General features: G+C 39.4%; 2 protein-coding genes across 4 annotated transcripts; one reads left to right on the top strand and one right to left on the bottom strand.

Moving 5' to 3' along the window:
• Nucleotides 1–28: 28 nt before the first annotated feature.
• On the bottom strand, nucleotides 29–24,713 carry LOC128680248 (epidermal growth factor receptor kinase substrate 8-like protein 1). 3 transcript variants are annotated; one of them, XM_053763281.1, is made up of 18 exons: nucleotides 24,559–24,713; nucleotides 15,674–15,776; nucleotides 15,280–15,476; nucleotides 14,741–14,811; nucleotides 14,076–14,281; nucleotides 11,446–11,554; nucleotides 7,772–7,985; nucleotides 7,176–7,524; nucleotides 5,972–6,064; nucleotides 5,494–5,652; nucleotides 5,098–5,189; nucleotides 4,823–4,947; nucleotides 4,471–4,614; nucleotides 4,281–4,329; nucleotides 1,714–1,818; nucleotides 1,249–1,376; nucleotides 743–931; nucleotides 29–419 (listed from the first exon to the last, which is right to left on the bottom strand). In XM_053763281.1, the coding sequence occupies exons 2-18, from the start codon at nucleotides 15,706–15,708 to the stop codon at nucleotides 348–350; spliced, it is 2,337 nt and encodes a 778-aa protein (XP_053619256.1). In that variant the 5' UTR covers nucleotides 15,709–15,776; nucleotides 24,559–24,713; the 3' UTR covers nucleotides 29–347. The 3 variants fall into 3 exon arrangements, with proteins under 3 accessions (XP_053619256.1, XP_053619255.1, XP_053619257.1); XM_053763280.1 differs by having other exon boundaries at nucleotides 715–931; XM_053763282.1 differs by lacking the exon at nucleotides 5,494–5,652 and having other exon boundaries at nucleotides 715–931.
• Nucleotides 24,714–24,761: 48 nt separating this feature from the next.
• On the top strand, nucleotides 24,762–26,139 carry LOC128680250 (uncharacterized protein). Its single transcript, XM_053763287.2, has one exon. It carries the CDS (start codon nucleotides 24,829–24,831, stop codon nucleotides 25,339–25,341), a length of 513 nt encoding a protein of 170 aa, XP_053619262.1. The 5' UTR covers nucleotides 24,762–24,828; the 3' UTR covers nucleotides 25,342–26,139.

Here is a 26,139-nt window from a genome sequence, read left to right on the forward strand (position 1 = left end):
ATAACGACTGACACTAAAAAAATCTTGCTATTTTGTATAACTTTAATTATTCAACTCACATTATAAATCTGTACTTAAATAAAAATAACAATAAATTATTAAAATAGAATAGTAATGTTTAAAAACTATTATTTAAAAAGTACCTAAATTACTATAGTATATTAATTAGCGTAAAATTGCATTATTTGCGTTTTTGAGAAACTACTGACAAAAATGTGTAGCTTCTTTTTTAATCTAGTTATCACAAACAGTTCAGCAATATCGCTAAAACCTTGACATGACTGACATGACATAACATCAACAGCTTGAAGACTCATCGTGGTCACGTGGCCGGGAGATCCTCATCCTCACGACACCTCCACCTTCTCGCGAGCCTTGCGCAGGATACTCTGCAGCTCTGAAGATGTCGTGGTTTTGTACTGAAACGAAATTTATTTTGAGAAAAAATTCTTTAGTCGTAATCTAACAATATAATTTCCGAGTATATACGTCTCTCGTACCTAATCATAGAAAAATTCTTGCTATCTTTAGGTATAGAAAAACAATCATCTGTTAAGTATACTTTCATATAATTAAAAAAATATTATTTTATTATATTTTATATTTTCATCGCTCTCGGCTGAGCGACTTGTGGTGATATAAATTTAGTTAATTAAGGCCCATCAAAAAGAGCACAGTGATCTAGATAAGAAAGTGTGATGAGCTCTCGCGCACCAGATACCGGCGGTCTCAGGGCACTCACCCCGGACACGTTCCGCTGCACCAACACCTGGCTGTAGAGCCGCTTGCCCTCGTCCGCGCCCAGCGCCGCCTCCAGCTGCTGCCGGCTCAGCGAGAACAGCTGGTGGCCCGCCATCCGCAGCTGCCGTTGCGCGTGATTGCTGAAGCCCTTCGCTTCTAGCCAGTCTACCACTTCGTCTGGGTTGGATTTCTATAAAGAAATAGGATGTTTTCTCACTCTCATCGTGACTTTAAATGTTCAATGTTTAGGACTTCATTTATTTTATAATCGGTCTGATCTAGATCCTGAACCTGATCCTTCCCAATCAGCTCCGAACGCAATAGTCCTATGACAGAACCTGTTTTCAAAATACAAATTCAGGACCCCTTTATTGCTACGAATTATTAAATTGTCCTACAATCTTTTTGATAAAAAGACATACCGAGAATAGAGAAGTTCGATATAGTTACCCTCATTTTACCTTTGCCAAGAAGAGATAAGATCAGTAGTCAGCAGCGAAGTAATACCTGATGAATGAAGATGTCTGGTGTCTTCTTGATGTCCAGCAGTTTGTTCCGCCGCTGCTGTATTTGCGGCAGCACCACTAACAGCTCATCGTGCAGTCCGCTCACTGTGCTCACGTTTGATCTTGTTGCTGATATAGGCAAAGATAGATAATAATTGCTTTACCAATAAAAATGATCTAAGAAAATTTATAGATTGCAAATATGTATTGAATTGTAGTATAAATATAAAGTATATTTATTTTTATTTATGTGTAATTTAGAAACCAAATAAGTATGTTTTAGTGCATATATTCCTAATACACTTTTGATAAATTCAGCATTGAATAGTCATATCACGTTTATTGAGTTTGACAGACCTTTTAATATATGTAACATGTGGAAATTAAGAGTCAATAAACTGAATCAAAGATATATCGTTTTAATAATGGAGCGAGCGGAGTGCAATGTATAAACTCAGTTACTTACATTTCATAGTGTCTGTTTTCTTTTCCACTGGGGCTACAGGGGGAGGTGGTGGCGGCGGGGGAGGGGGAGGAGGCGCTGCGGTCGGTTGCTTTGTGGGCTGTCGCTCTGAAAAATCATATAGGATTAGTTTCTCTCCCAACACATTAAAATATAAATGACAAATACTACAGATTACAAACAGAAAATCTTAGATTTATTTTAGTTAAAATAGACGTGAGTTTTATGAAATACTTATTTATATTAAATTAATATTACCCAATGATAAAAATATGTAAAACAGCAGTAATGGGCCCGGAAATAGATTAATGGGATCTACATAATTTAAAATAAACGAAAAGTACATTGAATAAAACTTACCACAAAGATTACAACACAACTGAAGCTAAGCTACAAACACACAGACACGCAATTGTTATTTCTATTAAAGATTGTAATCATTATGAAGTTGCAAATCGTGATAAAATTGATGAAGAAGATTAGGATGTACACTAATGATTATGTACGAATATAAGTTGGAATTCTAGAATTACATTTAATTGTTAAAATATGAATGTTTTAGGTTATACAGAGCAAAAAGCCAGAATTTTGGAAATAATATTTTAATATAAGTATAAAAGATTTTAAAAATACAAAACGAGAGCATTCCTATCTAATTTGTCAAGACGTTGGTCCGCAGTAAAACGTTGAAACAGTGCTATCAAAAATATAGCTTTACAAATTCTGTAAAAGTAAAAATATCTCTTATGCAATTTATTTTTTATTTTGGAAATGAATAAACATTAAAATTCCAAAACTCATCATCATTCTAATTGTTTTTCTTAAAATCAAAATAAAACAAGGTGATTGACAATTCTCCAGCCTTTTAGTACAGGATGCATTAGACCGCAGGGGGTGTCAAACATAGGCCAAAATAAAAGTATTATTTATTGTAGATCAACGTCTCAATGAGAGCGGACAGCATTGTATTGCCCTTAACATAGATCGTCCACGCAAAACTATTACAACATATATATTACTATGTACTTAGGTACTGAATTAAGTTCATTCATTTACAAATAAGCTTAAAATCTTTATATAATTATTTAAATATATCTTTAGGATAGTCTTTAGGATGTAGTACTTAGCTACACCATGTATGTACTCTCATAATATACTATTTAATATAGATTATTTTCTCAAATAACAAAATTACTGTTGGTAAGTACGTACCTAACGTTTGATGAAAGCCAATTGTTTAAAAATATAATTATTTTGAAATGATTTCATATAAGCATTTAAAATTATATTTTGCAAACATTTTCAATTGTACATTTTCTTCCAAAGTAGTATCCTACTTTTTTGAGTATATTTTATAAAACATTTCTGAAATATTCATAAACTTGAGCGTTGCTGAGCGATTCATAACAGAATTTTGCCGTAAATTGTGTTTGGCGCTAAGGCCGTAAAAATACCGTATCACCAAATGGACGTCACAAAACACGAGTAAATAAAAACACATATTTTGTAATTTACCTGAAAGTAACACTAAAACTTTGAAAATTTGATCTTTTACGTGCTTTTTCAAGACCTAGGCGATAACGCGTGTACCCTGACTTGCATGCCTCAAGTCAATTCGTAAATAATATTTCCTTACATCTTTTATATATTTTTTTTAATAATCGGGATATAATTCTCGAGTCAAGGAAGTCAGAGTACAATACCTTAGAGACATACATTAGCGACAGACACAAGCGCACACACAAACGTATTCCGATGGCCGCCGCACTGACTGACCGATAAATTAATATCTACTTACAATAGGGCTTAGTTCACACGAAGAGCTCAATTCCTAGCATTATATACTATAGAAATTCCTCACACAAACAGATTTAGAGCTTAATATAAAATCTACACTTGCTGTTGACACATATCTAATAAGTCAAACATACAACAGATGGCGTTGTATACATCATAATTATATCACGCTAGCGGAATTTGTATGGATTGAATATATTAAATAAATAACAAACGAGTATGTGGATTTATAAAATTGATGCAATAATGTCAAATGATAGTTTTTAACTCAAAGCCGGTAAAGTCGTGTGAACCTAACATAGCGTGTTAAATAATGATATGACTAAGAGCGTCGAAGTCCAGACTAAATTAAAAAGCGCTGGAATGCACTTTGGTTGAGGGTTTTGCGGAGGTGGGCGTGGTCTGGTGAAGGGACATGTGGTACTCCTACTGATACTTATTATGCTTTTTAGGAGAATACAAGAATAAGTAAGTCATTCACAGTCTCACATGTAACAACCAACTTAAAATAGCGGCCCAAAGCCGCGAGGGTTTCCGTATGCTGATCTCCAAACTTCAATTCTAAGATGGTACCCCATGATGATGATAACTACCATAAATACCACGAATGACTTTGAAAATGTATTATTATATATGCCCTATCCCTTCATGTCAGTGCGACGGCTAGAAGTATCGGAATTCCCCCTTTTTCCCGATGCGCTCGCGGCGCACCCAGTCGGCGCCGGCCGCCGCCCCTGCGGGCCCCGCACCCCCCGCACCCCCCGGACCCCTACCCGCTGCGTTCGTAGGGCTGCTGCCACCGGAACCTCGCCCTCCGCCCTCCTGGAAACAAATATACTAAATATGTCTTATGTTTCGATAGTGTGATTCATGATTAACTTTCAAGAGGAGGAGAATGAATCTTATAGAGTTAAGGAACGTTGCAAGATCAATAGACCCGCACATGCTACACGAACATGATACCTGATAGTGCGTGTAGATGGGGTTGGGGTAGAGATGCGGCGAGGCGGGGGGCGAGAGCGCGGGCGCGACGATGGTGTGCGGCACGTGCGCCGTCACACCGCGTCGGTTGCGCGCCTTCCACCACTTGCGGGAGTCGTCCAGCACCTGGCCGAAGTGTTCACTTGTTTATTTACTTATTTAAACTTGCAATCAAAAATCCACTTGATAAAGGTGGATCTACGTTTGCCAATTGGTTCCCGAAGAACCAATTTGCAAAAATACATCTTGACGACGTTTTTAGATCTATATTCCGTCACTTAAAAATGTAGAATACCTACAACTAGGAAGGAAAGTGAATGCGTTACTTAGGTACCTCCAAATATTCTCCCCTGACGACTGTAAGTTCCTTATCGTTGTTAGCAGTGCGAGGATACGTGACCCTCACCACGCGGCCCCCCCGTGCCGATACGCCGCGTGCCCACGCCTCGCCCAGATCATCTGAAAATTTACACCAAGAACTGATCAAACAAATATGAAGGTAGTATGTAGGTATTTTTGAATATTTAAAAATCCCTACATAGTAGTGAAGGCTTTTTATGCATAAAAGATATATTTGTGAAATACAACACAACAGCTCAAGACGCTTACCGTCTTCTCTTTCTGGGCCCCGATATGGTGGCTCCCGGTCTGGCGACGAGGCGGCTGATCCCGAGTCTTCGTGTGCCATCGCCCGAGGAGCTCTGGAATTGACAACAAATAATTTATCATTATGAAAAATCGCTTGAAGAGGCCAACCTAGTCTGTTTTACGGACTTTGTGTCTGTCGTTTGGTGGTTGGTGGGACTAGTTTGCAATGTAAAATTATACGTACGTGTAATCTAGCACCAGTTTATATGGTGAATGCATTAAAAATAATTCAGGGTAGCCAATTTTTTATGATGGAACTCTGTGGATAAACTTCATGACTTTATACATGCCTAAAGCTACGCTAGCCTAGACTTAGATGAATATTAGAACACAGAAAGCAGTAACTCCAATAAATACCTGTTGTACGGCGTGTATTGTTCCCCGTACATGTCAGGCTCATCCCGGTCATAGTACACGCCCGCGGCGGCCGAGTCCCCCCTCTCCGGAACCCGCTCACCCCCGCTGCGCTCCGTCGCGCTCCGTTCCACGCCGCTGTCGCTCCGCCGTGGGGACGGACTAGTTATACGAACATAACCACATAAAAAGGACATCACAAACATATAACGAGAAGTGAAGGATGAGATTTACGTTGATGATATTAACGCTGCACACTTCCAAGTTTACTACATGGAAATTACAAACATATACATAAAATAAAATGTGAAACATGAGAACGAACACATTAATAATAACAGAGGACACATAACTTGAGGTACATGACAAGTAAATAATTTAAACTAATATTTACCTTTGAATTTACCACGTAACTGACGTCCAGAACAATGAGACGCAAGAACAATTTGACACAGATCCAATAAAATTAATTACAACATACCGTCTTAGTGGTTGGTCGTCAACCTGGTAGTCAGGCGTCCAGCCGTCCATGAATACAGGCTGGTACGGAGGGATGGGCGTCTTCCACTGCTCCCTATAAAGCACATCATGTTAACTTAAAAGGCGGAGCTATTGGAGATGTTACAGTGTTAACAATACTACACTCGATAAGAAAGAAACAAATGTAGCTGTTAGTATTTGGATCAAAAAGGAAACTCAAATGAAAATCCTACGAGTGGTTAATCGAATATGATAATATATGACCGAGTTGGTATAACGTTACCACTCGGTCACAGGCCTAGGCTAGGTATAGTACATTTTTGTCAAGTTAGTTGGCAGTGATTACGTTCCTTTTTTAGCGTATCTAATCAGAAATATTTTAATTTGCCAACTGACTCACGCTAAGTGCTTTCGCGCAAATATTTTTATCATGTCAGGAGGCTGTGTTATGGAATTACAATTTACGACTTTGTATCTTTGTACTAAATTTTAATGTTATCTATTGTTTCCTGTTGGTGTTTAAATAAATCAACTATTTACTAGTTAAGTACATACGAGAGAGGAAATAAAAAGAGATGTGTATTTATCTAACTGACTGGCTCCTAATGAGATGGATGTGCTGGAAGTTTCTGAAAACGGGGCTCCAGTTTAGAAATTGCCTCTCACATTTCTATCTCCTGGAACACTCGGGACAATGCCCCGATGCTCCAGGACGTCGCTACGCACAGTTAGGGAGGTCTTAGTGTAGGATTGTGGAGGCCACCTTATTGTGAAACATGATGTAGTGTTTCAAAACTAGTGATTGCCCAAACGTTAGGTACCTCTTTATAATATTTAGCATAGATAATGTCCGATAAATCACTAATCCACTTTTGGTACAATGTTATCTGTTGAACACTAGTAGTGTCCATGAGCAACACGGATTGAGGTTATGGATAACGTTATTATATAAGTATCTCCGTTATTCACTTAAATTTCTTACTATTCATCAGTTTCAACAAAATGTATCGTAAGTAGAATATAGCAAAGCATGGTTATCATAATTAAAAGAGAGAATAAACAAAATATGTTTAGATGTTGTGGAAGGAGCTACTCTTTCCAATCACAAGAAAATAGTTTGAGAAACGATAAAGCTAGAAAATGTCATATACGGTAACTTCACGCGGTGTGGTGCGACTTCTAAATAGCAACTAAATTGTACTAACCTGGGTATAAGCCAAGCATCTCCCAAAGAATGCCACAGCTCTGTCTCCTTACTCGTCACACAATTGGCCAGCAGATTGAGCGCGTCCCTCGTCAATAAAGGCTGGACCACCCGCGCCGGCAGCCTGCCGTCCGCCGCATCCTGTGCAGCGTCCACTATCAGAGCCAGCGGCGTGAAGAGGAAGTGGACTAGTTCCGGCGCGTTCGGGTCGTGAATGTGCGCTCTCAGTCGCGCCAGGAGGTTGAAGGACAGCTTGAATTTCTGCAGGACGTCCACGAAGTCCCGCTCCGGAGGGGGACGGGTTCTCAGTGCGAGCATGCCTTCGCCGGCGCCCGCTGCTCGTTTGCCACCTGAGGTTTAAAAAAAAACATTTTGATGATGTCGCTATATTGTGAGATGCACCCGAAGCTGAGCTGTGAAAATTATTTAGAAAAAAACTTTATGGTTTACTTTCTTTATTTAAAAACTCTTTGCAGCAATGAGAAAGTAAATCATTTTTTATTACATTTTCAAATGTGGATGTTGTCATTGATTTTGCGCTCAAATACTTTTAAATCCGTGTTATAAATCCAGCCAACTACAACACACGCTACTGACCGCCTCCCCTCGACCGGCGCCTCCTCTCCAGCTCCCTGGAAGCGGCGGCGGCGTGCTGCAGCCTGGCGATGAACTTCTCGATGTCGTCGAAGCAGCGGTTGAGGATGGCGATGTCCTGCTCGTATAGGCGCTCGGAGCCGGTGGAGGACGCGTCGTCGCGCTCGCCGCCGGAGCCGCCGCGCTCGCGGCCGCCGCCCAGCTGTGCGGACATTTGCTGGAAACGAGAGGAAAGTAAATATCAAAGCATTTATTTAGAAACTAGAGGAACCTTCACAAACTTCGTCAAATTTTGTTTAAACAAAATACATTAAATCCGACTGACCTGTACCTACCATCAATAAATTTTTCAGAACGATTCCAATGCATCCCAGTTCAATTTAGGAACGAATTTGGTACGAATTTGCGATGCAAGTTTGATCGCGTTAAGAGATGATGGTAAGCCCCCGGATCCACCTGGCAGTACCCATTCACGAGTTGACAGATAATTATAAGCATAAAAATGTGTATTCTAAGAGGTAAGTCTAAGAGATCTGCGCTATGGTAGATTGTTCGTGGTGAGGCTTATCGTCAATCTGTGATTCAGTTCATATAATATGCTGAGGGTCTGGGGAAATACTTGTTACCGAGCATGCTTTTTCTTTTTCACATCTAGTTTTATACAGTCAAAATTTCTCGAAGCCTGATTCTTTTTTTTGATTAATTCAATCTTCAATAAGTTACTAGGATTCGTGCCTTCTGATTAATCCTCCACCATCTATTGCCATTTAAAGCGGACAACCCGCGTGAATGTCATAATCCCGAGGGTAGATCTTTAACTAACAAACATTGACTAGACTTTTATATGAAATCGACGAAAATTGTGCACCAAACACCACGAGCACTCACATTAAGCACGGCATCCCACTGGTTCTTGGTGTACGTGTGGTAAAGCCGCGCCATGTCGCTGCTCGACCCCGACTGTGGGTATCTGTGAGGGTGTCTATCGGAAACACTGCTATCGCATTATCTATCTGATAGCGGACTGTTTACCAAATTACACGGACGTATCGATTATGTGGTCGATTTCATGACAAATCAAATCGATTCAGAAAAAAAAGTTTTCAATTGGCTGGCTAAGTAACATGCATAATACATAAATATTATAATAATATTATAAATGCGAAAGTCTATCTATCTGTCTGTCCTTCTGTTCTACTTTCGTCTAAAACTGTTGGACCGATTTTGATGAAATTTCACATGTGAATGTAGTTTATTTTTTCAACCCCTAAATGATTATGTTGGACGGTAAAACTTGGTATAAAAATTGTGTTTGTTCCGCTTCCACAGAGAAATTCACGCAGGCAAAGCCGCGGATAAAAGCTATATAGTATATAGTAAAAAACGTTACGTGCGTCGACTTGCCTTGAGAAACTCATCCGTTTTTTTTGTCGGTTGGAAATTAACAGGTGAATTGTTAGGGTAAGTTGCACCACGCACTTTGACGTTGACTTTGACATGCGCGCCGCTGATAATTAGACAAAACGGCGAACTTTGACTTAAAGTTAACGTGAAAGTTGACTGGTCAACGGTTACTTCTAGTCAGTGATCGATATTGTATTGTCTTTTCTGCTGATCAAATTGTATGTACCATTGGAAGTACGTGTACCCACTTCTCTAGAAACATCCTAACGCACGTGTGACTAGTATTTAATAATAATCCTAGCTAACAAATGTATCATATTATTTATATTTATAAAATGAACACTTCCTCAGTCATCAATACACTGTGACCTCTCACTATGAGGACTCGAGTAGAGCTATCCGGCAAGCTTGTGTTCAATAGGTTGTTAACAGTAAGTCAATACTTACTGTTAACTGTTAGCCTTTAACTTACGTAAATTATTAGTCAACAAGAAAACTAACTCCGAAATAAGTTCCGAAATGCTAGTAGTTTGTAGCTTTGGTAAACATCATTTAAATTAGAATATGACGTGAAAAAATGCCTGTGAAGGCCTAATTTCTGAAAAAATGATTTGATTTTGATTTTGATAATTCGAGGGGTGATTTTCATATATTTTCTATTATATTAAAGAAACACTTATAAACAACGCAAGCATTTTCCAAGACAACTAAAAAAGTGTTTTAGACATATATTTATTTGAACTTATCAACTCTCCTAACATTGACAAGTGAACTTGGATTGCGAGAGATCCGGCCCCAGTACTTTCTGTCTTCAAGAGATGCGAGAGATCCGGCCCCAGTACTTTCTGTCTTCAAGAGATGCGAGAGATCCGGCCCCAGTACTTTCTGTCTTCAAGTGATGCGAGAGATCCGGCCCCAGTACTTTCTGTCTTCAAGAGATGCGAGAGATCCGGCCCCAGTACTTTCTGTCTTCAAGAGATGCGAGAGATCCGGCCCCAGTACTTTCTGTCTTCAAGAGATGCGAGAGATCCGGCCCCAGTACTTTCTGTCTTCAAAAGATGCGAGAGATCCGGCCCCAGTACTTTCTGTCTTCAAGAGATAAGTTCAAACATACTCTTCCACTTTATACAGTTGAAGACTACTTTATTGTATTGCATAGAGATTTCATGTAAATGGAAATGTTACTAAATGAACTGCACGCAAACGAAGTTGCGGCCACACCTAGGTCAAAATAAAATAAAATATTTTTATTATATTTTCTAAACATAAATTGAATCATGCCGTCCATATGATACGAGTACAAACGCTTGTTGACTTATCAGGTGAGTGATAAGACAATTCACGTTCAGTTTTAGAAACGGTACTTCACCAACAAGGGTAAACGATTTTTAGGGATCCGTAACCAAATGGCAAAAACGGAACCCTTATAGATTCGTCATGTCTGTCTGTCTGCCCGTCCGTCCGTATGTCACAGCCATTTTTTTCCGAAACTATACGTATATAACTATAATATGTATGATGTACATTACTATGTAAACTTCCACCGAAAATTGGTTTGAACGAGATCTTGAAGTAGCTTTTTTATACGTCATAAATCGTAAACCGCAATATATATTTCATTCAAACAACGCAAATATAAAAATATACGAAAATCGATCAACAAGAAAATTTATGTTATGTTACTTGCTGCTACGGAACCCTTCATGGGCGAGTCCGACTCGCACTTGCCCGCTTTTTTTAAACAGGTTTTTCTGTAAACTTTATAATAGACTGTAAAGGAGGCATGGTGAAGTAAATCTATATCTACCGTATCTACATATTTATTGTACCTACATACATAACTGCTTCTAATGTATTAGGTACTCGATTGTGTCTCTTGGAAGAAAGAATGAATAGAATGATCTCATCGAATTTAAAGACGACGGCAGGAAAAATTCAAGAATATTAATTATAAATAACTTTCCAATAAAAAACAAGCAAAAATGTTAGCGTCATGTCAAATTGTTGCATTACTCTAGGTGTACCTAGGATAATAACCCCGTGTCATTGTTGCACACTAATTTATAGCACCATAGGTATATACCTATATAAAAACACGACCCAGATTCAGATAAGTTACTAACATAGCCTTAAGAACATTGTTACTAACATTCACTATGGATTGTGTCCGAAATAAAGAAATTATTATATTATTAAAAAACTTTAGTATCTCTGACAGAAGAGTTCTTCGTATCACACAAAGCTAAGGAGAAATAATTATCTTATCATCTTACCTGCCGTCGCGGTCTCTCCATCTCCCCGTCTCGTTCCCTCTCGCGCTCTCTCTCCCTTTCGATCACGAAGTCTCGGCCACCCTCGCCCGAGCCACCGGAACTCACGCCCCTGCAACAAACACCATTTTGCTAAGGAGCCTCTCTATGGGAGCCTCCTTCGAGGGGTACGGGGAAAAGAGAATTGAAGCGAAACATCACGATAGATTAAAAATTGAGCTCGCTTCTTCGACGTATAATTAATTAGTGCTTTTAACTATATTTTAGAGTTTTGTTGATGTATTTTAGTTTATGTTGATGATTTTTTAAGATCATCATATAGGTATTAGTAACTGTATAAATTGAGTAAGTAGTCCTAACATTAACCCATAATCCATAAATATTAATATATGGAAGCTCATAGTTACCAGAAGGCCTACTACGAAACATACAAATACGTAGCACATTACTGAAGTTATGCTATCTCATTTTTCCATATCATGTGGCATCCCGTCGTGTAAAAAGAGACGACGTGTGGACGCAATGACCTGCTACATGATTTATGTTTCATATTAGCCCCTCAGTTTTCGAAAACAGCTTTTAGATAACATCAGTATCAAACGATGTAACAAATGATGTTACGAAACATTCACGAGTATGAAAATAAAATTTAATTTACTTACTCAAGTAAACCACTGAACAATTGACATTAAAAGTACACACGTCTATATTTAATGAACTCAGAAACAGTTACGTCAATACACAAATTGTTTTTATCTTTGATTAAATTAGAATTTAGATCAATCGATAAATAATTCCTTGATTTCTTTGATACACAAGGAATGTTATATTATAACAAACGCAAGTAATAAATTAAAATTTGCCATAACGAAGTTCTTGGAACAAAAAGTATCATATTAGAGTCATTATCATTTATTTCGAAGTATTTTGTAGTAATGCACATCGAACGTCAACTCATGTCAGTGTCAAACGATATAAAAACAACGGAGCACGCCAAAGCTACAACGCTACAACGTGATGCGTCGTCGCAACGGAGCGCAACTGAGCAATGGGAACGCGCACCCGTAGAAGATTATGAATAATTAAAACTAGAGAACGGACATCAGAATTGAAACCACAATCTTTCCCCGGCTGATTTAGACCACACTTTTTATCTTTATTCCCTAAATTATTCATTCAACTATCGTATTAAATTATTTATCTAAGTATATATTTTGCACCCACATAGAAGTAGCATTCTCTGTATGACCCAACGGTTGACTTGTGCAATGAAGTTAAAATAAATATAAATAAATTACTACAAAGGCCGTACCAGGTGTAGGCAGAAACAGGCAGACCAAACAGATACTTGTGACGAAGGTAGATCATGTGTCACATGCACCGCACTACATGAACTGAGAGATAACATTCCTCAATATCCGAATTATCCTGAGATCGAAGATAATGGCAATCTCCAGAGCAATGTTGTAAGTGCTCCAGTTATGAATCGAAGAGATATTTTAACTGCTTGCGATAAAACGATAAGAAATGATATTAAGAGACATAGAGCCGAGAAACATTGAAATATTTTCAGCACGATGTTGAAGTATGTGCAGCAGGAAGTTGTACACTGCAGTAGACGTGCATGTCATTCTACGTTTACATAAATGATCCAGGCGTGTGTAGAAGATACTCATCCTGTTCAGAAAGGAATAGTTTTCCTCAACTTTTTACTGAACTGGATTACTTGCTCCACAACACTTTCTTTCATGGATGCGGGAGAAGTTCTTTTTGCAAGATTTTATTTAATTTGCAATGTAGGTACCTATGTAAAGGATATATCTATGTTTGTTAGGGTGGAATCTTGAAACTCAATTTTGAAGTAGATATCTTCAAACGATTATAATTTGTGTATATACGATTACAACGATTATAATTTGTGATGAATGGACCACTGGAACACCTGCACTGGACTAATCCCGACGAGGGGATTCCTCAATAGTTAATTCCTCTATGGTTCACAATGAAATAAATGAATTGAATAGTTAATAGCACAGTCATATAATTTTACACGTGACTTTAGTGCCGATGGCAATGCATTATTGTAATAAGTATTAAACTTGATGGCGGCCCATGGTCGGCTGATGAGGGAACTCTGCAACGATTCATTGTATGGATATGTATTTTTTTCTCACGCATTGAATAAAACAAGATGTCACTGACAATTAGAAAAAAAAGCGTCATAAATTACATTTTAGTACAAATATTTTCAGTTCAAGTTCAATTTTAGACAGTACGGTTAATTGAGTATAATTAATTTTTACTTCAACATTTTGAAGTAAAAATTATTAAAAAGGACACGATCTGCAGGTGAAATACTCCTACAGTCAAAAAGCGCAACCTAGCTCAGGATGGAACTAGGAAAAGGTTTCAGAAAATAACGCAGTGGTAAAGTGGTGCTTACACTTCGCAAGCACTTCGATCCCCTGTCGGGTCAAAATAGAAAATGATCTTTTTCTGATTGGCCCGGGTCTTCGATGTATCTATATATGTATTTATTAGTATCCCGTAACTCAAGTCTCGAACTTAATTTGGGGCTAGCCTAATCTGTGTGATTTGTCCTAATATATTTATTTATTTAACTAATTCCTCACTTGAGCGCGTTGAGCTCCTCGACCAGCGCCTGCGCGCCCACGTCATGGCACTGGAAGATGTGTAGCTCCCGCCGCGGAGCGCCGCCGTGCGCGTCCGGCGCGCCCACCACGAACGCCAGCACGTTGTTGTACAGCTCGGCCGGCTCCGGCGACGTGAACGCCGTCGGCGAGTGCACCCACGACGCCGGGAACCGCTCCATTATTGACTGAGAATGGAAACGAAGTTTATTGGTCTTGGATGTTTATCTATATATGTATATGTTATAAAATATAGTATCGTTGAGTTATCCCGTAACACAAGTCTAGAACTTACTTTAGGACTAGCTCAATCTGTGTGATTTGTCCTAATATATTTATATTTATTATGTATTTCCAATTTAATCGCATAAAATATAGTATAAAAATCATATATAATTTATGTTGTAATGAAAGTCATGTCCTTTGGGCGACTTGAAGAAAATTTGACACCAGTGTTACAACACACAACACACTCGAATAATCAATAATAAATTTCTAATTCATATTTTGGAGTTTAGTTGGAGCACGACTGATTGATTAGAACATATTTTAAAGACAAGTGAAAAGTCAGGGATCTTGCATCTTACTCTATAACTACAAGAAAAGGAGATCTTCAAGCAAGCGTATGGTAACAACCGTGACCTCACCCCAGTTTCGTAATCCATGACTAGCACCCACTGCCCCTCCAGGCACAACTGCATCTTCTGGCTCCATATTCCTGAAACAGGGAATAAAATAAAGGATAACAACAAATCACATACATTTTATGCTTATGTTTACAAATTTTGAAATAAACAAGTGAGAAAAAAAATTACCACTAGTTCTATCATAAAATTGTTTAGAACAGGGGAGACTGAAGAGAACGTACGAGAACTAAGTAGAACTATTCAATAGAATTAAAACAAATTATTAGCAAGTCTCTCAAGGGTTCTGACTCTCTCATAAACCTTTATATAATAAGCTAAGTTTTTCAAAAATATTTCATAAGATAAAAAATAAAGCTTATGACATGCGGTACCGACTCCGCGTAATGGATACGGGTAGGCGGATGATGATTCTGAAGCACATAATGAAATTACTTCAGTTTGATAATCTTGTGCCGGGTCACAGTGAAGGTGGCCAACGCGTACACTTGTTCGCCCCCCACCCCTATCCTCACGGACACCACCAGCTCCGCAAGTCTTACCATTGGTCTTCTCCAGCTGCAGCAGCCGCCTCATGCCGTCGGCCGGGTACACGATGCCGGTCTCCCGGGTCACGGTGAAGGTGGCCAGGTGCTCCAGCACGTAAGCCGCGCGCTCCTCCCCCCGGCCCCCGTCGCGGCCCTCACCGCCACGCAGACCCGCCAGCTCATCGAACTCGTCGAGCGCACGTTGGGCACTCCTGGAAGTGGAGTAAAGAGACTGTGAGAATGATTTATATTATCCTAAGTTGGAATTTCACTTAAAAATTTGATGGAATGCATTAAAGGGAAAGTATTATGAATTAGAAATATAGGAGCAATATAGACTTATATAAAACTTTTGACACCGAAAAAGAATCGTTGTAGGATTTTCCAGGAATTGAAGAAATATATTTACCTGGAAGTCCCGCTTCCTGCGCTTCTGAGCGCCATCTTGTCTCCCGCGTGACGTCACGCTGAACCCATCACACCTGATTGCAGTCTCCTCGTACACCAGTCACCTGGAAGATAAAGTAAGTTTTAATCACAAAACTTGCGAAGATAGATAATGTAACAGAAACAGTTCAGCCGGGAACAAATCAAAATAATCATAACTTAAAATGGATGAAAATGGAATCCAAATAAATAGGATGTCGAGATCATTTTTCTAAGGAACGCGCGAGGTGATTTTAAAAAAATAAATAAACTGAATAAACTATCAGCAGTAAAAAGATCTTGCTCGTAAATAATTAATTGCATTCAAACGAAATGACTGTCGCCCAATATTTGAGGTGTTTCCATATCTATAAGTTCCATATCTCAATCCGCGAGACCGACTCGCACTTGACCAATTTTTTGTTATCTTCAGTCCCAAACCGGCTATATAGGATAGGATAGACCCTAAGTCGCTCGCGCATTATCGTGATAACAATTTATTTTTACCTGGTTTGTATCCACACAGCAGCGTGATACGGTTCATAGCTATGATTATTAGCACAGGTGCGTGTCAGTGTAGGTTTTCTTGAAAAGATAAAGAAATCTCGCTAATTTATTCAATATGTTGAATCACAAAAATATTTAAATTTAAAAGCAACAAGGTCCTGTTTGTTACCCATCGAAGCAGAGGCTGCAGGGCCCTTGATACGGATGATATTTTGACGTGAAAACAGCGTGTTTTGTAGTTGTAGTTTAGAAACTATGACACCAAGCCAATTGCCAATCATTCACACTATTACTTTTATCACTTATCGAAATCGAAATGGCATTTGAAATGTGTGAATTGCTATATTAGAAATGTGGAAACATTTGCCACAATCAGGTGCGTGCGACAGTGCGCGGCTTTCTATTTACCAATTTGAGTGTACCGAGTGTGAGTGAAACTGGCCACATAGCTGCGGAGGAAAGTGCGAGTGCGGAGCGAATGTTGAGCAGGCGACGAGACCCGGGCGGCGAGGCTTGTATGCTAATGGGGCTCCACTTACGTGGTAGTAAAATTACACTTCATTAAGTTTGTTCATAATTTTATACTTTATGCATAATTAGGAAAACCTTGCAAGGCTTGAACAAATAGAAACGTATCCGTCCCACACCCGCCCCCGCCAGCCACCGCGCAATCACTGCGTAATTTACGAGTTACATCAGGTGACTCATCCATCGCCAGGCAATGTGGGGAGCGTTGCCTTGTATAGCACGACTCTTCGTCGAAAAATCATTCTGTATAACACTTGGCGAAACAAAATTATTCTACTAGTTGTTGTCAAAGTTAACTCGTGGGATCGTGTAGGTACAAAACATTTGTACTGGCGATAATAACTCCTTTGCCTTTACTTGACAAATCATTGTCTTTTGTTTTTCTTTCACCAAAGACACTTTCCTTCTATATCTTCTATTACACTAATAAATACTTAGTATAAATACAACAATAATCAGTACCTATACCGAGTATAAACAAAGTCGCCGCCACCTCTATTTGTTTCTAAGCTTTGTTTCATTATCGAAATCAACGCATCCACTCAACGGAATGCAGTTCTGACTGTTATTTAGATAGTTTATCAAGAAAGATTAGCATAAAACATACAAAACAGCCTAAAAGCTGGGTCGCTAGTAATAAATTAAAAAACCAATCGCGGCGGCCCCTACCCGAATGGTGAACAGATGGCATTCTGATGAGATGAGAAATTAAAATATTAATAATTACTTGTTACTCACACAGTATTAAAAATTTGGTGCAACAGAGACTCAAATAAACCTATTCACAATAGCAGTGAGCGTCCCGCGGGACGTGGCGGCCGCGGCGCAGACATCAACGCGCCGCGCGACATCCTCAGTGCACGTGTGGCCCTCGAGCTGACTTACTGTACCTTCTCTTATTTCAGGGCATTTTCACTTGTGTTTGTATTCTTAATTCTAATGCTGTTTGCTTAGTGTAGGCGGAAAAGGTCCTTGAAAAATGGAACAGTAACAACTTTTTACCAACAAATAATTCTGAGTTCACCCTTGTCTTGGGAATAAACATGTTTTATATGTGCTAGCGACGTCAAGGGGTCATTTATATATATGTAAACTGTCTCGAATAAATTGTCCGAATCACTATGAAAACTGTATCAAAATCCGTTAGGTAAAGAAATTATAAAGAATAAAGCTTAGAAACAGACAGAAGCTGAGGGAAACTTTGTTTCATTGTACAATTAAATGTAGTGACAACAAAGTGACGGTAATTTTAAAACGGTGTTAATAAATGATTCATCTGTTTATTTCTTTTATTTAAATAAAAAATCGTAAAAGTCTAAAGAAGTACGTCCGCTTGCTAATACACGATGAAGTCAGCGCTCAATAAACGAATAAAGAGCGATAACAATGTCCTCAGTCGTGGGGTTAGCTCGTGAGGTTTGTGTGGAGTTTGCGATCCCGCGGACAATCTGCGCGTTATCTAACAACCGCATTTTTGTTTTATCTACTTTTATAGATGCCACAAAATAACTACCTATATTAGTATGTAACTTATATACTTCATATGTATTTTCCTGTATTCATTAAAAAACGAATATGCTATATATTTGGCAAAATCCTCATTTCCTCCAGCTCCGCTGTCTGCGAATGAAAATAATCTTTTTTATAAGTACTTATTTACTATCAACGTTTTTCCTCTCACTGCTGAGGAGAGGTTTCCCTTTCACCTTCCAAGTTATTAGGATTACCTAAACCTGGTACTTAGATATGTATTGAAAAACTATACCCTGTTTATTTATTAAAGTACCTATAGGTACCCTTAATCTGAGCATATACCCTAGAAACAGAATATGTTTAGTTAGGACACAGTGTTCTGAATTGGGCGCGTCATCTTGTGTCGTGATTTTGTGATGTTTTACAATTTGTTTCACAACAACTCCACTGGCGTGCGAGCCCAAATATTGACAATATTTGTGAACCAGAAGTATGTGCGGTTACCGCGACGTCGGCCGGCGACCTTCACCACATTCCTCGAGCGCCCGCCGCAGGCAGCCTACATTACTGCGCTAGGAAAAACTAGGCAAATAACACATTCTGTCAAACGGAAAGAAGAATATATTATCCCATTATTCCTATACATATCTATTTGAATTTATGATTTGTAAATTTTACACCTGTGGCAAGAGCTGGTGGGGAATTATTTTTATTTACTTTATCTCATTTATTCTTACATTTTCTATGGAAATATGCCAATCATACTAGCCAATTTAGAAACTAAGTACCTAGTTAGTGATGCTAAACGATAACTGATGCAAAGTTGTGCCGATTGAGAAACTCAACTAACAGATAAATAAATGGGTCGACCAAAGCACAACGTGACGCGCTGCACGTTACGACACTTCGCCCGATAACATCTTCAGCAATAATTATCACCTACGATAAGGTTGTAACTGGAGGTTTGGGGGGCGGGGGGCGGAGGGCGGAGGACGCGGGAGGGGGGCGTAGGAATGTGTGACGTCACAGCGGCGAGGCGAGCCGTGTGAGTCAGGCATACATGTGGATTGTGGAAACCATCGGCGATTTAGAAAAATATTTCTTAAATGATTGAAAAAATTATATAAGTGACCAAGATAATATAATTCTTGAACAAAACATAAAACGGATCGTTGGTCATTTTAAATCAAATTGATCGATTACTGTTTTTGAGATCTATCTGGGTTTATTTCTAAAGATTTGACACATTGGTACAGTCGACAGCACATCAATCTAGGTATCGAAATTCATGGCAGGGTTATTACCATAGCTTAAGTGTTCCGTGCAGGGTAATTTGATGTATGGTTGACTGTACATCTCAAGGAATGCCAAGCTTTTACTCTTTAAAGTCGTCGGCTGTTCGCGAAACCTCGAAAACTACTTCAAACATTTAATTTTACAGATTAAATACATAGTGTGATTTCTGGGGTTTAGGTATATAATTTATTATGTATTTATCCGAGCCTAGTGTACATAATAAAAACGAAAGAGATTTGCGAAAACTCAGTTTCAGCGAATACCCAACAAACAGTATCTGCGCGGCGTCGTGGACTGCTCGCTGCAGGTCGCAGGTTGCTGTTGCATTCCGCGATGATGCGTCATCGATCGTTATTGCAGAACGGATTCACTGCATTCCCTTCTGTTGCAACGTTCTTTGCCAACTCGTTTGGAGAAATGTTCACTTCCTTGTTCCGAAATAAGAGGAGATTGGCATCAACGAATTGCCGAAAACGGAGAATCATAAATTATAAATGGCCTTTCTAGCAGAGGGTCACAAAAACATTTTGTTAAAAAAATGCATAAGCAGGTACATTCGTGTATAATTTGAATGTACAGATCAAATTAAAAACAAAACAAACAAATTCCTCTATGTAACTCGCTGTGATAGTTACTTGGAATAAATAAAGACAACAGATAGAATGAGAGAGTATGCATCGTGAAGCTGCGGTAGACATACAAGTGAACACATATAATTTGACTAGCGGCGAGTCCCGGCGTCGCTCGAGTAAAAACATAATAAATTATACACCTAAATCTTCCTCAGGAATCACACTATCTATTGGTGAAAACAGCATGAAAGTTCGTACGGTAGTTTTTGAGTTTATCACAAACAGACAGACAGACGCGGCAGAGGACTTTATTCTATTTTATGTAAGTATAATGTATGAAATACCTAATAGCAAACTTTGTTTTGCTGCGGATTCTGTTATAAAGTACTTTGCTCTCGAGATAAGATTACCGCAACTTATCCTGCCCGGCAGTATGACTCAGGAAATTAAACAATGGGACTTACTAATAATGTCCGAGTATTTATATAAATCATACACAGCGTCTATGACATCGTACGTATTTTTGCGATGGAAAAAATGAAAAAAAAAATTAAATATTTATTCTACAGGAAAATAAAATGACCTATTTCGTGCCCTTATATTCATTTTTGAGTTGAAAATCGCAAAAGACTTCCAGTAAACATCAAACTCAAAGAGACACACACACATGCTACAAATATACCTCTAAATTGATAATATTTCTCCACCGACAGGATTTAGCATCATTACGAGTTAAGATTTAAATAAAAAGAAAAGGCTCCTTTACGATTACCATCCTAAGACGGTAATGAATCTATTTCTTGCACTGCTGCTATCGGCATAACTAATACAATTGTCAATGAATGCTTCACACATGCAAGAGTTACGTGTTAGTGCGTAATTAATGATTGTGCAAGCGATCGAACACGGGAGCCCGCGCGAAGTCAACTCGTGATGGTCGTCTTTGTACTCTTTGCTCGTGACGCTGACAAACCTGTATATGGAGCATTATTAGGGATTTGTTGAGATTGCTGACGCAGCAAAATTCGATACCTAACAGAGTACAGGCTACCAGTCCTTAGTCTGTTTTGCTTGTGATGATTTATTTAATTTTACTTTCACTACATGGCCGTGATGTATAATTCCTTTGAAACCTGAAACGAGACATTCTATACATACGTCTACAATGGATTTGGTCCACAAATGACTGGATCTCCATTGTCCCTGGCTAAGCAATTATTAATAGACAACACTCAACGGCCTACAATAAGCCCTAAGTTTTGTCATTAGTCCGATTGACATAATGATAGAAACGATCAAACTCATCAGCGATCGCAACAACGCTCCACATGTATTATTTTTCGACGCTAATGGCAGCTTAAGTCGTCGGCGAGTCGTCAAGAATCCGCAATGGTAATCATGTATTGGAATGCGCTCGCGGATGTCAGCTCGGCGACATTGAAATTATAGTATTCCGCGCCGGTCGGCGGCGTGGTTGATGGTCCGTCTGGCCCAATTTTATGTAGATTACATGTCCGAGTTACGAGAGGTACTGTTACACTTAGGTGTCTAGTTTTCACTCTCAAATTTTCTTCTAGCAAATATTCTTGTTCTATAGGAGTTCATCTCAAATTCTCAGTTCCATCTATAAAAGAAAGATCATCATCAGATATCATATAATAGGTATCATTCTTTGTTGGTATAATTGTCTTGTTCTTGGTTTTTCTGTGAGGAAAAGGTATTCCCTAAGGGAGTCCCTCCTTCTTCAACTTTCCTTCACGATTTTTTTTATTAAGATGACACTACAGAATCGACACGACAACATTCGGTCATTGTATATGCGTCACAATCACAATCAGAATATAGACATGTTGATATCGCGTTCTCTTGATAAGTGCAGATTAACCACTGCGGATAGGTGCATAGCGTATGCTCATGTTGGGAGTAATAAACTTTAGTCGGGCATTTGCTGAGAGAGATCTTTATCTTCCAAATCTGTCAAATACGAGGACCCAAAAGTAAAAGGAATCGAGCTGTCACAGAGCGTGTAAATACATTGTTCGACATCATGTCCATTAAGGTCACTTCTTCTTATATCTGTATACTTATATGTATATTATATCTGTATATTTTTGAATTGGATAAACTTCAATATTATGCAATTCCATAGTTTCTTTTAATGCCGTAACACTACGCCAGGATTGTTATATGTCGAATAAAATGACCCTCAAAGGGCATTCTCACACCGGTTTCGACTTATAGTTATAGACTTTCACCGCAGTCCATTACATACCTGTTTGTCGGGAGCTGGTTATTTGCGTTTTTTCATTAGCTGATGATATATAATAGCTTATAATGGTTGTTTCAAAATTCTCGATTCTTAAGATTCATCATCAGAAAATATGGTGTTGTTATTATTCAAATAGTCGTCTTGTAATTTGAGAATTTTCTGCAGAAATTCTTCAGATTCATATTTCTTTTTATGGTCGATTGCAAAACATTTTTCGCTATAATTATTTGCATAAAATACTTTACCATAGTAGGTAGTACTTATGAAAAATATTATTAGAATTTCAGAAAGGCTTTTTCTTCAAAGCTCAGTTCTCGCTTCTAACCGTCTATTTATTACCGTTCATATTCAAAGTGCAGCTAAAAACCTTCCACTCGATTGGAAGTATTCCTCTTGTAATTCAGATCACGTCCACTGCCGGAACTCCTTACATGTGACGTTTCCGACCATCATTTGTCTGTATGTACAGTGGACTGTAAGTATATTTGTTTATTTGGAACTGTACAACAATGCAAGTCCGTTGAAGTAAAATTAAATGTCGAGCTTGATCTACTGACCATTGTATTAGCACCATTTGAGGAACAATTTTATGGTTATGTCATCAATAACAGTTATCATAATATGTTTTCTTTGTTAGAACTTTGGTATCATGTAGGATTGGTGTGCGATAAATAATTATACATATACAATTTGACTTTAGCTCTGTACAAAGAGAGCTGGCGCAAAATAAACAATACTAAAAATTCTACTATCGGCTAAAATCCTCATTGGGTCGCTGAGCCGCAAGGAAGTAAGTAGGTATGTGCGGAGTAAACATAAAATGTGGGTTAATGTGACTTTTCATATTAGTTTCATAAACGAGCTGTTCGTAGATTTTTTTCCACAGCTAAAAATGCGCCGAAATGAACCAATCCCTAAAACCTTTGTAAACTGAAACTGTGTTTTGTAGAACAGAATGAACTGAGCACACAGTACAGCTAATGCTATTGTTTCCGAACTAGATTATCAGTGTTGTTGAAGAGTTTTAGTTTACTGATAAACGTTTTATCAGAGCGATTAGCACCATTGTTGATAGTGCCTTTGGTTGATACAAAATTTACAACTTACTAAGTTAATAACAGTAAAATAATGAATATAATTGATTGGAATGATAATAATTTATTGAATTTTAACTGACTAACTCTTAGTTTTGCAGAAACATTTGAACACGTTTTATTTCTTCACTGTCGGGTCACCAGTCTACGATTATGCTAGAATTCTTACGTACTGGACATTAACAAGCATATTATAAATAATACGCATAATCGAAATCAATACTATACACAAGACAAAACTGACTTTGTATTGTTTGATTGTATGAACCGTAGTAATGAATGACTGATGGGTGCGTCTTGCCACGTAATTTTTTAGTGAGAACTTTGCGATGTAACTCGCTTGAATGCGGGCGAGGCACAAGTGCTAATGGACGTCTCTATTAGCAATTGAATTTTGATGAAGAAACGTTAACATATCCTTTATGAACTACCTAATATAGATTGAGATAGTATAAATGTACAAATAGTGGGGATAACGTAGGAAATTTAAAAGCAATCCAATGAAGAATTTCAATGGTGTCTTCTAGAATCTTTCAAAGGTCTTCTAGAATTTTTGGGTGGTCAGTGTACTAAGTAAAGAAAGCTGATATATAACGAGTAATTTAACATGTGAGCGTGAGTAGTGTGGGGAGCGATGCGAGTACATGATCGGAGCAACGACCGTCGCGCCGCGGCATCTAGCGGCCCTCGCCGGCAACCGCAGCGGCTATGATCTTCGCAGTTTTTTTACTAATATTTCCTAAATTCTCACCCTCAAAACTACTTCCATTGGTTAACATAAACTATGATACTCAACTATTAACAAAAAGCTATAATACAGCTATACTACTAACTACCTGCATCTATTAATATCATTATGTGTCTATTGAAACAATCACAAACAATGCTACACTTATGGTACGTCGATACATATGGCTGCGTGCAGTTGGATCAACTGACTAAGTCTTCAAGCTGACCAATAGTCAGGTAGGGGCCTCGTGGGAGCGATTTTCTATAGCACCAGGGAATGTGGGACCGCGGGAAAGTAAACGTTGGCAGCTCTCTACGGCGCCCTAAATCCCAATACGAGCCCTTTCTCATTTTACATAGGTTCAATCTAAAAAGAGGAAGTGCCTTCCGATCTACTCACCCTTAGAAATGCGTTTCCAAAACGGCAACTCCTCGTTTTATTTAGATATTGAACACTTCACTCGCGTAGTATGCGGCAGATCGGCGTTTCGGTGTACACTGGAGGCCACGGTGCGAGGCAGCCCCCACCTCTCACACCTGAACAGAACCTGCACAGGTGTGGCGTGGTGCGGGGGCGCGGGGGGTGTGCGATCGGAGCCTCCGCGGTGAGCGCGGGCGGCGGTCAGTCTCGGCCCGAGTGCGACTTCGAGCACGTGCGTCAGCGAACAAAATGTCCGCGAACGGATCGGCGGCGACTGAGCCGCGGCTGTGCCACGTGCGAAAAATACCAGACTTCGACGGCTATGGATTCAATTTGCATGCGGAAAAGGGAAAACCCGGCCAATACATAGGAAAAGTCGACGAGGGCTCTCCGGCCGAGGCCGCGGGCCTGCGTCGCGGAGACCGCATCCTCGAGGTGAACGGACACAGCATCGCCGGCGAGACGCACAAGCAGGTCGTCTCGCGGATCAAGGAGCGGCCCGAGGATGCGGAGCTGTTGGTCGTTGCGCTGGCGCCGGGAGAGGTGATGCCGGACCTGGACGCGGTCCCGGCGCAGACGCAACCTGACCGGTCGCCGGTGCCAGCCCGTGAGAGCCCTCCGCCCGCTGCCGAGCCGCCGCGACTCAACCTCCAGATGACCGCGGCCGAGATGCGCGCGCATCTCGCCGCTAAAAAGAAGATCGACCCCAAAAAAGTGCCGATGGACCTCAAGTCCAAATTTGACATCGTCAAGAAACTCTGAGAGTCACTTCGGTTTGTGAATAGTACCTGTGAGTGTAGTGACCGGTCGGTGGTGTCGCGTGCCGTTGTTGTTGTTCATAGATACGTGCATCTGTACATAATGGCCGAAGTGGCTCGGATGATGTTATTACGGCTGCCGTGAAGGCTGTGCGGCGCTCGCCCCGCGCCCCCTAACCCGCGCGCCGCGGCACACGGACGTTGTTGCCAACTATCGCGCTGCGACACCGATAGCTTCTCACACGATTATCGCATAAAGTACACAAAATGGAACAATGACATCGATAGCGCAGGTGCGGACGCTGCGCTTCGCCGCGCAGCGCGTGTTGCGCGCTCGTGTGACCCGCCCTTAATGTATTTTGATTAGAATGACATATATCCACATTTAATTGACGTCTGTTGTCGTTGCAAAAATTATGCTAATTATTTATTTGCGCACAAAACACACTAATTTGCTGTGTGAGCTGAAATCTAGAACCACGTGAGAGTATTTATGACAAAGTGACAGCTGTCATTCTAATCCACAACTGGACGATTGTTCTGCCGCTTCATGCTGCGGCCATCTCGGCGCTCACTATTTTTATTGTATAATAAAATGATGCCTGTTTTTAATTGCCATGAGAACTGTACATAATTAGTACCTAACGATTGAGTTTATTGAATAGTATGTATATTTATTGTATGTAATAAAATGCAATTGTTTGAGTTTTAATTAATTGTGATTATCTAAATGTGTAGTTTAGAGTAACATTTTTTAAGTGCAATTTTGTTGGATCATGAATTAAACACATTCTACAAACGA

The sequence above is a fragment of the Plodia interpunctella genome, chromosome 23 (genome assembly GCF_027563975.2).
Source record: "Plodia interpunctella isolate USDA-ARS_2022_Savannah chromosome 23, ilPloInte3.2, whole genome shotgun sequence".
NCBI classification, from domain to species: domain Eukaryota; kingdom Metazoa; phylum Arthropoda; class Insecta; order Lepidoptera; family Pyralidae; genus Plodia; species Plodia interpunctella.